The sequence below is a fragment of the Falco cherrug genome, chromosome 1, assembly GCF_023634085.1.
Source record: "Falco cherrug isolate bFalChe1 chromosome 1, bFalChe1.pri, whole genome shotgun sequence".
Lineage (NCBI taxonomy): Eukaryota > Metazoa > Chordata > Aves > Falconiformes > Falconidae > Falco > Falco cherrug.
The window spans coordinates 59,889,569-59,906,584 of record NC_073697.1 but is presented as its reverse complement, the minus strand read 5'-3'; the positions used below and the strand labels follow the sequence as shown (position 1 = coordinate 59,906,584).

The following is a 17,016-nucleotide window of genomic DNA, read 5'->3' as shown; positions in this document are numbered from 1 at the left end:
GGTTTTAGAAGTCTCTTGATGCTTGCAAAATTCAAGAATGGAAAAAAATTGGGATTTCCTAATAAAATGCTGAATTCCTGCCTTGCTCTTTTGAGTGTCCTTACACCGAAAGGGGAATTTTTCCTCTTGTACAGAATACTGTTTTAGTACACGGGGGCTTTCAACCCTCCTCTGAAGAGCCACTGTGGCTACTGTAATTGTTTCTGTTACTGAAGAGTGCCTCTGAAATGCAGACTCCTGTGTCCAGCTGTATTGGGTTAGACAGAGAATTTGGCCAGGATAGGCACTATAAGGGAACCTAGGTCTTAGTATTTTTTTAAGCTAGATAATATTGCCTAAAAAAAGAAACAACATAATGTAAATTATAAAAACTACTCCCTCTGCTCTGATGACACCATTACACAAGAGTCCATCCTCTGACTAGCTAGGTAACATCTCTACCAAGGAAAACACACACAGACTTCAGCTACCTCCTTGAAATTAACTTTTTAAAGCAGGTCGCACTGGTCACCCTGTTTGTGTGTTTCCGGATCAAGTTGTGGGGGTGGGAAGTCCCATTCATTCAGAAAACCCTAAACAAAGTAGTGGTACTCCACAAATACAATGTCAGATAAAAATTATAGCTGAAGACCAAATGTCTTCCTCTGGACCTCCAGTATTTCATTTTAGAAATGCAGACAGGAGCTAAAAATGACCTTTGAAAAATATATACCTTTCTTCAGTGGCTCAGGCTTTTTGTCATTTTTTTCTCTCCACGGAATACTTATAGATGGGAAAAACGACTTCTTTTCTCTGATTTCTTCCTCTTCATTTTTGTACTCATTGGATGGTGTGGGGTGCACTGCATTTACTCTGTCTTCTTTTCTCCAGCCACCCTCTGATTCAGCTTTCGCCAGCCTTTGCCCTAACTTATCGGCGAGGTGTGATCTGTTCACTTTAGAGAGAGGAGATGGTGGTGGTGTCTGGCTGGTGGGCTTTGGAGCTAAAGCAGGTTTCTGTGGGAACAGTGACTTGCAGGCTGATTTTTCATGAGGGGGTAAAGCGCTCTGGCTGGTGGCTGGTAGGACCACTGGCATGCCCGCTTGTTGGGAAATCTCCACCACAGTAACTGAAGAGTCTTTTGAGTCTTTGAAATTGCCAGGGATGTTGGCTCTCCCCATGCCAGGGGGTGTACTTTCTTGTGGAGCAAAAACAGAGGATTCTTTCTCACCTTCTGTTGTCACCAGTGGGTCTGGCACGCCATCAAAACTATCTCCTGCACTGTATCTTTTCTTTTTCCTTTGCTCTGCCTGTTGATCGTAATGGAAACGTAAAGAGTAGTTTGTCCTCCGTAACTTTATCCCAAAAGGAGAAACGTTTTCTTCTCCATTTGGTGCTTGTTTGTCTGATTTTTTTGTGCTGTTATTCTGCTGATTTTCCGGAGCACCAGGAGATTCTGGCTGGGGTAATTGTTTACTTGGAGAATGAGGAAAACTTGGAACAAGGAAAGATGGAAGGTCTTTTGCAAATTTACAGCCTTCTGTGTTGTCTGTCATTTCGCTACGGGTTTCCATTTTCTCTTTAGCCCTTTCAGCTAAGTTATCCTTAAAAGTGGAAGTCACATCTTCCTTTGAATCAGCAGATGAGCCAGCGATTCTCCCCACAGCCACTGTTTCATTGCCTTTTGCCGCACTTACATTCTCAGCATCTGAATTGCTTCTTGAGGCTTCTGAAAATTTCTGCCATGCTGGTGTTATGGAGAACTTGGCATTTGCAGAGAGGGTTTTCCTCAAGTTGCCGTGGGGAGCACTTCGTCCTCGGGGTGTCCAGTCATCACTGTGTCTGCAGACACTTACTCGGTCTCTCTCGTTATATTTGCTGTTTTCTGCGTTCTTTAGGATTCTGGAGCGGATAGAGGCCCACTCAGCTAGCACGGCCTGGTTGTTCAGTGCCTCTTGGGCGTATTTCATTTTACTGCTACTGTGTTTGGGATCCTGTTTCTTTTTCTGGGCCTTCTCTGGTGAAGGAATATCCAAATTTTTTCTTTCCTCTGTTAAGCCAAGTAACGATTTACAAGCCGTGTCCTTTATCTGGTTCAAGTTAACTGCTGTGCCACACAGCTGTGCTCCGGTAACCAAAATAGCTGTATGGGGTACACACACAGATGACGGCAGTGTGTGAGAACCCTTGGTGCCAGTGTGCATCCTGCAGTCTTTCATGGATGGAGAAGAGAGTCCTGCTCCTTTGACGGGCATGACCGGACTCAGATTCACCTTCTGAAATATGATCTGTTTATCTCCAGAAGACACTTGAAATGTGAAGGGTCTGGATGCAGTTTGTCTTTCATCTACCTCTTGCCACCGAAGTTCTTCCCCTATTCGCTTTTGTTCCTGAGCCTCAACTTCTCTCTTCAGTTTCTGGGCTAGAACTTCTTCTGCTGTTCTATTTCCTTTTTCTGGCTGGCTCATTTTTGGGGATCTTGATCCTCCTTGGAGTTTCTCCTCTACTGGATGCCTATCAGCCCCTCCTGAACACAACTGATCCTTGTCCTGTTGCTGTTCCAGGGATTTTTCTTGTTGGTTTTGCTGAAGATTTTGTCCCTCTATGTCTAGCTTCTGCTCTTCCAGTTTGTTCCATTCTTGTTCATTTTGTTCCTTTTGCTGCTTCAGTTCATCTTGTTGCACACCATCTGCACTTTCCAAGTGCATTTGTTTTGTGAGCTTGTGTTTTCTCTGCTCTTCCCATCTCTTTTTCTTATCCATTACTTGCTGGGGTTGTTCCTGCTCTGTCTTTTCTCCTTTCTCGTTCAAACGCTGCCTTTGTTCCTCCTGTTTCTTCTGTTGTTGGAGGCTCTCAGCTTCTTTCTCCTGCTTCAGTTTTATTTCAGCTTCTTGAAGCTCTTCTAGCTCTTGTCTATGTTTTTCTTCCTTATTTTGTTCCTTAAGTTCTTTTTGTTCCACCAGCCCATTCATTTCTTCTTCCTTTTGACACCATTTTTCAACATCACGTTGCCTTAATTCTTCCAGCTTTAGCCTCTTCGGCTCCTCCAGCTCTCGACTCTTTTTCTCCTTCAGCTCCTTGTGCCTCTGTTCTTCGCATTCCTGATGCTTCTGCTCCTCCAACTTCTGACGTCTCTGCTCTTCCTGTTCCTGGTGCATCTGCTCTTCCAGTTGTCTCTGTTGCTCCTCCTGTTCCTGGTGCTTCTGCTCCTCCAGCTCTCGTCTCTGTTGCTCCTCCTGTGCCTGGCGCCTCTGCTCCTCCAGCTCTCGTCTCTGTTGCTCCTCCTGTTCCTGGCGCCTCTGCTCCTCCAGCTCTCGTCTCTGTTGCTCCTCCTGTTCCTGGCGCCTCTGCTCCTCCAGCTCTCGTCTCTGTTGCTCCTCCTGTTCCTGGCGCCTCTGCTCCTCCAGCTCTCGTCTCTGTTGCTCCTCCTGTTCCTGGCGCCTCTGCTCCTCCAGCTCTCGTCTCTGTTGCTCCTCCTGTTCCTGGCGCCTCTGCTCCTCCAGCTCTCGTCTCTGTTGCTCCTCTTGTACCTGGCGCCTCTGCTCCTCCAGCTCTCGTCTCTGTTGCTCCTCTTGTACCTGGCGCTTCTGCTTTTCCAGGTCTTGTCTCTGTTGTTCCTCCAACTCCTTCTGCCTCTGCTTCTCCAGTTCCTGGCGCCTCTGCTCCTTCAGCTCTTGCCTCTTTTCAGCCTCCAGCAGTCTTCTCTCCTCTTTATGGCATGTTTGCTCTTCTATTTTCAAAGATTTCTCTCCTTCAGGGAGATACTGCCTCCTCTCTTCTTCACGCCGTCTCTCCTGCTCTTTCTGCATCTGCTCAAGTTCTTGGGATCTTTGTTCTTCCATTTCTCTTTGTTCTTCCATTTCTACAATCTGTCTTATCCTTTCAGCCTCCAAGATCCCCCAGTGATCTTCAATTCTTTTCTCCTCTGCCAGCTGAAGCTGCTTCTGCTCGTCTCTGTTCTGGATTAGCTTGTCTGCTATGATGTGTCCATTATAACCTGGGTGTATGTCTCCATACAGCTGAGTTTCTAGGTCCTCTGGTTCAAATTCTGTTATTGTTAAACTTTGTGATCCCTAAAATTGGAAGACAAGTTTGGAGTTACTGAATATTGCTATTGGCTTGTTATTCTCTACAGTGAACAATCAGTTGCAACTACAAAACAACTTTTTTTTTTTTTTAATAATTATTTAGATCCAGAGCCAACACCTCCACCCTGATTTATGGATCACATCGTCATAGATCCCATGCCTCTCACCTATTCAGATTATAGCCTTTAAAAGAAATCAAACATCCCAACAGTGATAACAGTATAATGCTGAATACTGAATTGCCATTCAGTGTACATGAGCTTACCTAGATCGAGACCTGCCGTTTCAAATTTACAGAAGCCCAAGGAACAGAGCACAAGTTTCATATGCCTGTTCTACTACTTAAAACTCTATCCTTTAAGCTTGAAATAATTAGCACCTGCTTAAGGACACTGTTTTGCCAGTTCTGTTGTGGCAAATCTAGCTGTTACTTGCAGAGACAGAAGCTGTTGCCTGCAGAGGGGAGCTCTGCAGTGCTAGCCAGGAAAGAACATTGCTCAGGGAAACACAATTTGGTTGCTTTTCACAAATCCTGAGCCAGGGTATTGTCCTCATTAGCTGGGTTGAGATTCCAGTTCTACTGCAGGAACTGTGGGACCACGCACGGACAGAGTACCCAGAGCTCCCCAGCAGCACTGCACTGCGCCGTGCCAGGGACGTGCTGACGGCTGACTGGTTTGCCCTACAGCCCTGGCAGGTGGGTGCAACACCTGCAACAAACTGAATTCACACCTTCTTCACAGTTTACTCCTTGTCTCTGTAGCAACGCAGTCTGAAGATGAGCTGCACCTGAAGAGCACTTCCCAGCACCTTCCTTGAGGAAAACAGCTCACCTAATGCCCAGTCCAGCTATCATTTGTTGAGCCATCATTTGGCTCCAGTTAAACATTCTGTATAAACAAGAAGTTTAAATTTAATTTCCTCACTGCAAGAGTAATAAATGCAAATACAATAGTGTGGAAGAAAAGACAGTGGCCTCTCCTGAACCCTGTATTAGTTGAGTAGCCTTGTCCCATTTATAAGCACTAGTAAGATGTCAGGATCGAAACCAAAACAGCCACGCAGTAAGTGTACAAAGCTAGATTCTGATAATTCTCTCTACAGCTGTAGCAAGAGCTGTGTCACCTAAGTCTTATTCTTTCTTATAAGACAATAATATTATCACTGTCAGAACCCATGACAGTTTTAGACAATCTAATTTTTTTCCCCGACAAATTTTGCACTATCTGATTGCCTATACCAGAGCAGCATTAACAGTGGCAGATATTCTTCCGACCTTTGCAGCCTAAATATCTTTACTAGGAAAACTAGGATCAGAAAACTCTCCCAATGTAAAATTCTAGTGGAAGTACCTCAGGTGTAAGTAGCATTTGTCTCAACTGGCTATATGAAAACTTCTTTGCATCTTTTCTCCAGCTAGGGATTCATCTTTAGGTCTCTATCTCAATTTCAAGACAAAATGAAAGAAGCATGCATTATTATTTATTTTTTACTTTAAGACATGAGATTTGTTGAAGAAGCTTGCAATATCTATCTTTAACAGTGTTAATCACATCTTAAGACATTCCTCTGTCTATAGTTATTGCTGGTGCACTCAGTTATTTTGCACCCAGCTTCAAAAGTGACCCCCCTCCTCTCACTGTTCGACCCGTGATTCAATACCTTTGTTAATCTCTTGTGCTTTCTTGACATCCTCTGCTTTTTTGGCTTCACTGAAAGCTTGTGTTTAGCTGCACTGTTGTCTAGACGAGCAACAGCCTGGGGAACTGCATCCAAATTGATTGTTTCAATTGTGCCAGAACAGGAAAATTGTCTTTTAGGCCGAGATGATTTGACTGGAGGGACCTGCTTGTATCACAAACACAAGGAACTATTATTAAGGTATTTGTTCCATTTAAATAAATAAATAAATAAATAATACATACACCGAGGGTGGGGGTGGTGGGCTGGGGGCTGGTGGGGAGGGGCAGGGAAGGTGCCTTTCCAGGTTTGAATTCAAAGGAGTTATTTGCTGAAAAGATTTGAAATCTTACTTTGCCATTATACAAATTATGAACTTTGGACATTGAAGGTTACAGTTGTAATATTTTCCTTTTGCCAGTGCTACGTGTTTTTATACTTTTCACTTACAAAATAGTTAGACCATTCTAACTGAAGTTTTTCCACAGTTTAGCTCCACTCTGAAGTTGTTGGGAATGGGAAGGGCAGAGGCAGAGATTTAAGCAACAGCAAACACTGGGACATTTTAAAGCTTGCTTACTGTGAAAAAAATAACTACATCTTTAAATAACTTAGATTATACACTTTAGGCCAGAGCAAATCAGATTGACTTATCTAATCATTATAATAGAACAGGTACAGAGCTGTGCTGTCTGCATGGGAGATGACTATGGTATTGGATCTCAGACTGGCACAGTGCCTGTGGAAAACCTTCCCTCCACAGTCACATGGAGTTGTCCAAGCTAGAACCAAAGAACAGCAACAAATGAAATAAGACAATACTGGCTTTGACTGGTGCTTTTTTCTCTTGTTCAGAAAAGTGCAAATAGAAACAAAGTGATTTAGTGAGACTCCTCTCATGAATAAATACAGTGGAACTGTATGTCTAGATGTGTAAGAGTGAGCCTGTCATCAGTCTCTCCTGTAAGTCACCAAGTTATCATCCTGAGACTGGTACTTGGCACAATCCAAGTGGAAAAAGAAGACAGGAAAAAAAAAGAAGGGAGAAAACATCTTCTGTAAGGAAAGAAAATCACACACATTGTTTTCAGGGCAGCTCTGTAATCTTACGAGGTTAAACACATGCTAATCAGGGAACCAATTACTTAAAAGCTGATGGAACATTATGCATATGCTTATTGAATTACATGAAGGCATAACAACGTAGTAGAAGTACTTATGAAAATTATGGCTCTATGATTAATACATCAAATGCAGGAATGCTGCTAGACTGGCAGAGACCGAATTCTGCCGTTTCCTGCAATCATCTCTTACAGATTTCTCAGTCTTAGTTATTGCTTATTTACTAGCCCCAGAACTGCACAATGTTCACAAAATCTTGGACGATCAATGAAACAACAAAATGTGTATTAAAGCAAAAACTGATTTTCAGGCTTCTAATAACTAAAATCAGAAAGCAACTCAGTGCAAACTGTAATAAAAAAAAAGTGTAAAAGTATGAAAGCTTTTTTACCTTCTCTTCCACTTCATGTCCTGTTCCAGGCAAATTCATTGTTCTCAACAAATCTGGAGAGTCAGTGGACTAGAAAACAGGAAGATTATGACAGATAGATATTAAAATGTACAGGATCTAATAGATATGGTTCAAAGGACTTGTGAAACCATGCATGTTACGGTAGCATTTTTACCCTGCTTCCTGTCACTGCACGACTGAGCGATAAAATATTTTTGTTCCTAAATGCTGTTTCTCTTTGCTGCTCCTTGAATCACTGCTATCTATACAGAAGCAGTTGCTGCTACAGGACACTACAAAAGGCAAAACATTTATGCTTCCTTAACAAGATAACTAGGTTTCAAATCAAAAGAAAGAGCACAGCTTTGCAGGATTTCAATCAGTTCTTAACAACTTTATTATCTCCTGACCTACGCCTAAGGAAAAAACACATGAACCTGATCAAGCATTACCTCTGCTGCAAGGAGTTTCAACTCCATGTTCTTGGCAGCTCTTCTTCTCACAAAGCAAACCACCTGCCCAGAACAATCGAAACCCATCCGTCACTAGGACTCCTTAGCTATTCCCCTCTCCAAGCCATCTCACAGGGAGGGATTTTTAAGGTGCAGGGCTTGAAGCAGAATTCATCACACCCGGAAACATTGTTTTTAATCATTATATCACAGTATTACTTTATAACCGAATAAATGCTGGAATCCCCTTACGCCGGGTACACATGATTGCTAGTGCTAGCCTGAAAAACGAGCTTTACAAATACAGGTTAAATGAATCCCAGAACTCTTGCCATCCATCCAAGTTACTCAGCCAGGAAAATCAGAAGTCACAAAGCCACACAGGAAACCTGCTCAAAGCAGAGCAGCACTATGTGGTCCTGGCCACCAGCTCCTGACAAAAGCCACCCTGTCCCCCAGGACCTATGCAGATAGACATACAGAGGAGTTACAACGTCAACAGCGGAGACAGAAGCAGAAACCAGGCAATCTGCCGTGCACCAAAAATCTCCGATAAAGCAGGTAATAAATAGTGCACAGAAAGAAAAAAGGTACGTACCTAGTGGTCTGGCTGACCCTGTGCATGTAGCATTGGTTTGTTTATGTCTGCAATATCCTCTGAGCAGGGATGTTTGCTCCTTCAGTATTTGGAAAAAGAATTACGCAAAGGGGCATTCATTGTGTTTTCAAAAATTATTATTTAAAAGAGTAGGTGGTAAGGACTGAATCCCTCTTTATTACACAAAGATACTCTAGTGGTTTTTTTAAGTGCTTGAATTATTTTCTCCTTCAAGCTGGAGGTCATGAGGTGACATTTGGGTCTCCTGAAGGACGAAGCAAGAAGGCTGTGCGAAGAGAATCTATGTTGGCCTCAGCCTCGGCTAGTACCACAGTGCATAGCCAAAGCCTGTCCACAGTCCCACTGCAGTCTTTGTGCTCTGAAGCATGCAGGATGCTCTTGATTCACTTTGACTGCTTCAGAAAGGAGCATTTGTGAAGCAGAAAAAATGTACCTTACTTCGGCTTCATTTTTATCCTTCCAGACTGCAGAAGGACAGGTGCGAGTGTGCAGGTCCTACCTAAACGCCTGGCTCCCTGACAGATCCAACCACAGCCACGAAGGAAGCGGTCACAGAGAAGCTATGTTGCTCTTTACAGACTGAAGAATTTGGGCCACCTCAGCCATAAATCTCCTCTCTGTGTGTCTGGCTGAATATAGGCATGAGCTGCAGAAGACACTTACTGCCTTTGCATTTCACACAGCTAGTGCTAGAGTTAATCAACGCGAGCAGAGGCTCATGCCCCGGTGTCCCTCCAGGATCTTAAGGGCTGCATGTGCACGGTGGGTTGCTGCAAGCCTTCCCCAAGGGCTCCCCGGCACAAAGTCAGCTTCTGCCAGGCAGGGGAGGATGTCCCTCTGTCCCCCACGCTCCCTTCAGCCATCCCAGCTACACACAGAACCAGTCTCGCCTTAGGGAATTTCCAAAGAGCTTCCGTCACTCACTGTGTTTCTTCACTGTCTGAAGAAGACCCTTCTGGACACCTGAATGCCCACAGTTCCTGGTGTCTAATTATTCAAATTATCCATGAAGATTTATCTGAATTATACTGGCCATTTAGATTTAGGGAGTATTCTCAAAATGCTTCTCCCCCTTCTATGGCTTTGGTTCCTCTACATGAGAAATATGGATATTTACCTTCAAAACCCAGGATTTTACAGATTTAGGCTCCAGACTCCTCTCATTTTGCAATTACTTTCCTTTTTCCCATTTAATGCCATGTTTCCATGTTGGGAAGTCCATATTTCAAGTCATTTTCTGTCTCAGAAAATTTTCCTGTCTTCTTGCAAGTGACGTCTGCGCTGCTGGAAGTTCAGAGCAAGCATTCACACTGGTAATTCTGTGGGACATGGCTCAGCATGCCAGGAGCACACGCTTCTCACCAGTCCGAGAAGCACAAGCTGAGAGATCCCACACACATAACCCTGCCTGCTGAGCTCAGCTACGCCTCACTTGAGACACCTGCTACGCCCCAGTGAACTAGTACTGCTGTAATGCCATGAATACATCAATTTAAAGTGCTTACTTTATTGCTACTGTCTGAGATCACTGCGTCCTGTTGAGTCTCAGTCTCCATGGGGCCACTGAGCAACACATCCTCTTCTACACTGCCGTTTGCCTCCCCCATGGTCCTCACAGAAACTGTCATTTGCGGAGGCTGCCCAAATTTTATATTCTTGGCCAACTGTTGCTGAAAAACAAGAAAAGAAAAACCAAAAAAGAGGTATTTATATCATGAGCAAAACAAGCCAAATCTAGCGTGTGCCACTTCTCCACCTGAAAGCTGCACAGAAGCATCTAGGGCAACTTCTGACTCTGGACAATAAAAATCAACTTGAGGCTCATGTTGCTGCAATATGGTGGGCACTCCTTTTCCTTCTCCCTGCAAAGTGATCAAGGTCAGGAATTAACACATGATTTCTGATTTTGGATGATCAACTTGAGTTCTTGTCAGTGTTGCCAACTTTTGCAGACTTACTGTGAATTTCAAAACATTCCTTCTCTTTTTTTAATCTATGTCCTAGGTTAAGACTTATTTATAGAACCAAAGCCTTACTGTTGCAAAGAAATAAGATGATGAGCCGAGCATACACTGAGAAACTAAAACTGCCCCAGTAGGCAACATTTTTCTGCTTCAGCCCCCAAACCCTGCATCTCACGCATCCAGAGTTCTTAAAGATATCCTTACTGTAATGTTTAGTCATAAGGTTTATGCCTTAGAGGAAGCAAATCCACAAAGGAGAGGAAGCCCAGCTTCTTTTTGATGCTTGGTTTCGTAGGAACAATACACAACCTCCTGTCTGCCCATGCTCACGTGCACTGCCACATCACTGCTTTTGCACAAAGAAGTTTATGCAGGGGACACGCAGTAGATGAATGGATAAAAGAGATTTCCCACCATTTATTTTCCTTGTTGAAGTAATCTCCTCTCAAGGGTTACAAGAAAGTAATCTCGAATTATATCAAGCGTAAGATGAGTAAAGTAAGTAGTATACAATATCTGTCCTCTGACAGGGTGAATTAGGGAAATTGCAGCCCTGGCTAATGCAGAGACATATACCAGACATATACCATGCAGTCTTTGGAAGTGAACTTTTTGCAAAAGAGTTAGAAGAAATTCTCTAGAAGGAACAAATGGAGTAAGGAACATTTATTGATAGATTTTTGACATGAAATACTTCAGGAAATCATTCTCAGGAAGGAAGACACCATGGAGTTATTTTCCTGCTTTACTCTGTCAAGCACAGAAGATTTTCCAAAGGAGATCTCCCACTTCTAACCTACCTTATTATGAACATCTACAGCTCAGTGATACTCAGTTCAACTGTGAAGCTTCTATTCAGTGGGGATATCAGGCATGTACACGGACCCCTGACACAAGTTTGCTGCTGAGAACTGCAGAAGATTGGAGTAGACAGCACGTAGAACAAAAGAGTATTTTTTTTTCCCCATAGCACAGAATCAGTAGTGCGGCTTAGGTGGGCAGTTGGCAAGGGAAGGAAAGCTTTAGTAGCAACAGATGGACCTCTAAAAGTGTCCAGGTCAGATCAGTCTCGCTGGCCATCACTGCCCAGTGGACTAGACTCTTACACAAAGTTTATCCACATTACCACAAAATATTACCAGATTTCTGTGTTGAACTATTAAGACAAAAAGTACATGCAGAGACACCTCATTAGAACAGTTTCTCGGCCTCCTCATCAAGTTATGCATTATTTATGCCCATTTGGGTTTTGGCAGAAAGTAATGAAATTGATCTAGTACATCATTTTGGCATAGAGGGCAGTTCTGCATGGCAGAGTTTTATTCCTGCCTAGATTACTGGCAGTGCATCCATTGTCTAAAGGCAAGGGTTTCACCAAGTCCTTCCAGGCTTTCATGTTAGTAGTGCAGCTCTCTGACTTGCAATGTTACGTGTTTCCATTGCATAAATGGGAGCTGGAGAGAGCAAATGGGTCTGTATTAGATCATGTGAAGGCTGTAATTCTGCTTTATTCCTGCAGGTCCTCTGATGATAGTAGCCAATTACTTCAGAACAGTTTCTTAATCTGATAATGTGGTTTTTAAGTTAAGGCTGTTCCTTTATTCTTCCTAAAGTCATATTCCTAGACAAATAGTTCTCCCAGGAAGAAAACTGGAACCACCAGCATTACCTGAGCAACTAGCCAAGAAACAAAGGATTTGTACATCTGTCCTATGGTGAGAACATGTGTGCCTGTACATATATGGCTTGCAGTGTGTGTTGGAGGAAGGGCTGGTGTGCTATTCTCTTGATCTTCTGATTAAGTTCTTGATCTAGTGAGAGTGCAATGCACAGTGACATTTGTCTAGTGATGGAGCTGTTGTGGGAATGGTCTATGCTTGGGAAAGAATGGCCTTTTTAATTGTCATCAAGGATGCTTGAGGGCTCTGCTGTAAAAATGTATATTTGTGTATATAAAAGTTTAAAATGTTATTTTCCTGATATTTCCAGGAAACAGACCATCCTCAATATTTATGGACTGTACACAGTTTTGGGGTTTTGGGGTTTTGTTTGTTTGTTTGTTTTGGGTTTTTTTTAATTAATTCAAAGTTTTAAAAGTTTGTTTTTTCAGACTTGCATAAATGAGTTTGAAAATTGAAGAAGAAATTCTAGTAGCCCTCTCATTCCTTCCAGGACATAAGGCTCTTCTCTGTGTTATTTATTTATTGGCCTTTTTTGAACAAATTTACCTCAAAAAAAAGCTCCACTAATAGTTCTCCACTGGCCAGTTTCTTTCAGTGCATTCTAATCTCCAAAAGTGATGTTGAATACCAAGTGTCAAAATCTCAGATAGCTTAGAGTTACCACTGAGAAAATTTATTCTTATTGCTTTCAAAGACCAATGTTAAACCTGCTCCTTGTTCTTTTTAAAATGTGCTTATACTGTAAGTACAATGCAAGTATCCTCTCTCAGAAGAATTCATACAGATATATTCTCTACCAATCATAAAAACCCTAAAAGTGCATCACCCATGAAAGAAAAAACCTACAACTTTTACCTGGAAGAACACACAGAGATAGTCTAACCCAGAGATGGAGAGAGGCATCAATTTAAGCTGCAAGGCCATTGAGAAGGGGTCCTATTCCCTGACAAGGAGCATCTGCTTTAAATTTCTCAAGAGTGTTGGTTAGACACATATTCCTGAACACAAATCTATAAATCCTCTGTACTTGAGAATTCCTTGAGCTGACAGCATGTGGGTGATGGTTGCTTAAGGAGGATTATTTGCCACGCTGGTCATTAGAAGTTGCAGGCATGACATTTTGTACTTCTACCATTGCACAGTCATGTGTTTAAATGTCTTTGTGGAAATCTGCATAGATGCATATCGGTGACCCTGGTCTCTTGGTTTGTGCAAGACAACTTGGAATTTACCAGCCAGAAATCACCACCTTGCTCTGAAATCTAGGTGTCAGCTAGAAACAGAAGGAAAGAGATGACCATTTGCTGCTTGCACCTTCCACTTCCAGCCTTATCAACTCCAAAGGGCTTTCCCAGCCCTCCAGTCTGCAGCCAGTGGATGGGTATTTCCACAGGACTTACTGACCGCTCTCAGCACAGCTACCACGTATGACAATTATACCATGAAACAGCAGCTGGAGGGACCACACGCACATCACCAAACTGTGCTCCAGACCAGTTTTACCTCATCCCCCATTTTTTTCTGTAAGATTTAAGACATACATGAGAGTTTGTCTATTCGCACCCAACCCAGGTGGCTGTCTGTGCGGTACCATTAAAGCGAGGTGAAGGGCAGGGCTGCACATCTAATAAAAGCAAAGAAATACTGGGAATTTTGCAAAAAATTTTAAAAGTTTGTAGTCATCTGATTTTTTACATCTTCCTCAGTAAGCGGACCACGACACAGGCCCACTTTAATTTCATGCAAAATAATTTGCTAAAATAGGATGCTATTTAACTGAACCTTGAGCCCAGCTTACCATTAGTAACTTCAGAAATAAAACTCGTAAGTTAAATTGCTCTGCATTGGTTGGCTCCTGCAGCAAATTAAAAAGCTTAGACTTTCAAGGCAGTCTTTGTGTTTGCATAGGAAATGCCACAGAACAAACTTTCCATATTAATCGGCAGAGAGCCCAGACTGGGCTGTACATCTCCTCTTTCACTCCAGTTTGGCTCCTCTTCTGTGTACATGCCTGCTCGCATGCATGTTGGATTCAGCCCCTCAAAACCACATCGTTCTTACAGCTCTATGCCTGGAGTGAATCCAAAACTGGATCCACTGAGCTGTTTGCTCTGTTCAGTAAAAAATCGCTAAAAAAAAAGTGGATTAATTCAGCTGATTCCATTCAAACAAGTCTTACAAGAAATGCTTGTCATATTTTGCCTTCAACTCAAGTACCTATTTTTCAGGTCTGTCTGCAATGCCCAGGTATATAAATAAATGGAATTATGTTCTCTAGTAATATATAATTGTGAAATAATGAAGTAATCAATAATACACATCCTAAGAATAGCCATACTGTTGAAATTCCACTTGGTCCTGTACAGTCTCTCACAGCGGCTCAAAAATTCAACATCTTGGGAATATTTAAGAACAGGGTGAGCACATACTGAGATTTTCCTTGTAAATGCTCCAGTGACTTGTGACATCTGAGGAATCTGCGGGTCAATAGCCAGTTGGGAACTTTTCCTGTATGAATTTGTTACATTGCTCTTTGAACTTTTGTAAATATTTCATTAATAACAGTGCTGTATGACAATGAGTTCTGCAGTCCAGCTATGCATAAAGAAATATTTGTTTTTTGGTTTGAAAGTGCTACTGTTTTCAACTGATACTCACACGTTCTCATGCTGTGAAAGACTGAATAATTGTCCTCTATTCATTTTCTCAATTCCACGCATGATTTCATGTATCTCTACCATATTCTGCCTCTTATAATTTCTTTTTTAGACTAAAAAACCAGTTTACATTAATTGTTCTTTCTATGGAAGTGAGTCCACTTCTTTATCCAAACAGGAAAATCTGCAGCATATCTAAACAAGCAAAACACTTCACGTAAGCAATTACAAAATAATTAAAAAATTAATAGAGCAAAACTGGAAAGCATCATGTAAGGTTATATTGGTATAGCTGGAAGCTTTAGAAAGTAAACTAGATGTAAAATTAACATGTAAACCTACTGAAAAAGAGGAAAATAAGTATTACCACAGATATTTTGTACATAAGATGCAGGAAGGGAACTATTCCACTTGCCATTGCTGGAGCAGCGTGTGATTTAGGGCACTATACTTCAAGAAAGATTTTGGGAGAATCCAGAATAGAAGGATGGTGAAGAAACAAACTGTACGTGATCTAAAGAGATACATATTTACAGCAAATCCAGATGCAAATGAAGATTTCAGATACAGTGGCAATAGACCATTTACACGCTTATGTGTTAAGAACAAGACTTTCTGGAGCAGCCTGAAGATATGTACAGGATCCGTGGCATTTGTCACCCGAGTGTCTCCTTGCAGAGTACCGAAAGCAAAGCAGATGTAAAGAAGGAAAATGGAAACTCATTTCCAGGGCTTACTATGATCATAGGAAAAAGGTCTGCTCTGGAAATGCTAGAATGATTAAGAAAAAAGTGATAAATTCTGTTTATAAAGTGAAAACAATTGTCAAATATAAAGAAAACAATTAGGCTGCAGTGGCACTAGAAAATATTGGCAACAAAGAAATTAATTGTACAAAGCTGGGCAATCATGCAGTGAAAATTCACTCCTGATTCTACAAAATGCAGAGCATCAAGTTGAAAGTTAATAGCTTTGAGGTTCAGCAAAGACTTTGTAGCCTTGTTGAGATCTGGGCAATATCAAACAGAAATAACAATGGGAATGGCTGGTAGAATACAGATGTGCAATGCACAATAGGGGAAGCACCAGCCTGATAATTAGTTAAAGTACGTTAACTAACCTAAAAGAAGTAGCATCCAAAACTAAACCGTCCTTAGGTCTGACAGGAAAAAAATAACTGGGGACATTTGTCATTACAAAGCCAGGGAAATGTGAATTTAAAAAGTGGCCCTTTAGAATTTGACCAAGAAGTCTGGATTCCCAAGACGTGTTTTATCGTAATTAAAATCTGTTTAATAAATGGGTGTTTTACAAATTTACAGAGCAGAGGGTTTATTTGTTTTAAACCACATGGCCACATGAAACAGTAGCCCAGTGGTTCCTCAATGCAATAAGCCATACGCCATAGCCAACCTTTAATATTTCTTGCAGCTGAGTGCCACAGCCTCATGGATGCCAGATGACCTCGTATACTTTTGGTGACGTCAAGAGGCAGAGAACAGGCTATCGTCCTGCCCGCAGAGGCAGCAGCAGTGCCACACCACAGCGTTGTCGCAGCAAAAGGGGGATAATGGCTTCGATGCATCAAGATACTAACACTCAAAACAAGTTTCCATTTTACTCGCTACAGTTTTTGTGGGTCTGAAACAAAACCTGTCTTCTGTTCATTTCCTGACCGTTTCTGACAAAAATCAGTAGTAGGAAGAAGAGTCACAGCTGCAAAATGTGAGGAAATGTATCTAACACATTGATGCAGGAAAAAAACAACCCACTTACCTATGAAAGGGAAGGGTGTAAAAACAAGCTCCCTGACTTTCTTTTGGGTTTCTTCTGACACAGCGCTAGACTTAGATTTTAAACATTTCTTGTGTCTCATTCACAGTCCTGTACGAGAAGTAAAGCACTAGATCCAAGAAACTAAATGAGTTCAGTGTTAAGAGTACCAGTGCCCAGGTATCATCTCTTTGTAGGAGAAGGTTCAGGCTGGCTTTCTACACTGGATCTTAAAAACTAGGTAATGATAAATCTTGGCAGATCCAAAGGGCAAGGAAAAGATTGCTTTTACAACAGCAGATGGCTTGAGCCAACACAAAATAACTCCAGGGTACACAAGGGCTATAGGAGGTTAACAAGGAGTCAGGCCTTTCTCAGCCTGACTTCTAGCACACAATAAAACCTTTGAACATGACCAAATCCATTTACAGAAAGCCTGATAAGATGAATGCTGCCAATCTGAAAATCAATAAAAAGAAATTAGAGCTATTCCAGAAAGAACTAATTTACTTTGCACGCATAATCAGAAAGGAAGAATTCTTACAATAAGAAGCTGAACCAGTTCATATGCTGGCCAGCTGCCCAGGCTGCTACAGAGTTTTGCACCAT

At 42.0% G+C, this 17,016-nt stretch overlaps 1 protein-coding gene across 4 annotated transcripts in view; it reads right to left on the bottom strand.

The window, feature by feature from the left end:
• CRACD (capping protein inhibiting regulator of actin dynamics) overlaps positions 1-17,016 on the bottom strand; it is a 132,077-nt gene that overhangs the window by 6,045 nt on the left and 109,016 nt on the right. For 3 of the 4 annotated variants that reach the window (XM_055703265.1, XM_055703259.1, XM_055703253.1), the window contains 4 exons: positions 9,837-10,001; positions 7,261-7,329; positions 5,730-5,915; positions 713-4,052 (listed from right to left, as the gene is read on the bottom strand). In XM_055703265.1, the coding sequence (XP_055559240.1) occupies positions 713-4,052; positions 5,730-5,915; positions 7,261-7,329; positions 9,837-10,001 (3,760 nt within the window). The remainder of the gene's footprint in view (positions 1-712; positions 4,053-5,729; positions 5,916-7,260; positions 7,330-9,836; positions 10,002-17,016) is intronic. The other variant, XM_027797338.2, reaches the window with a different exon arrangement.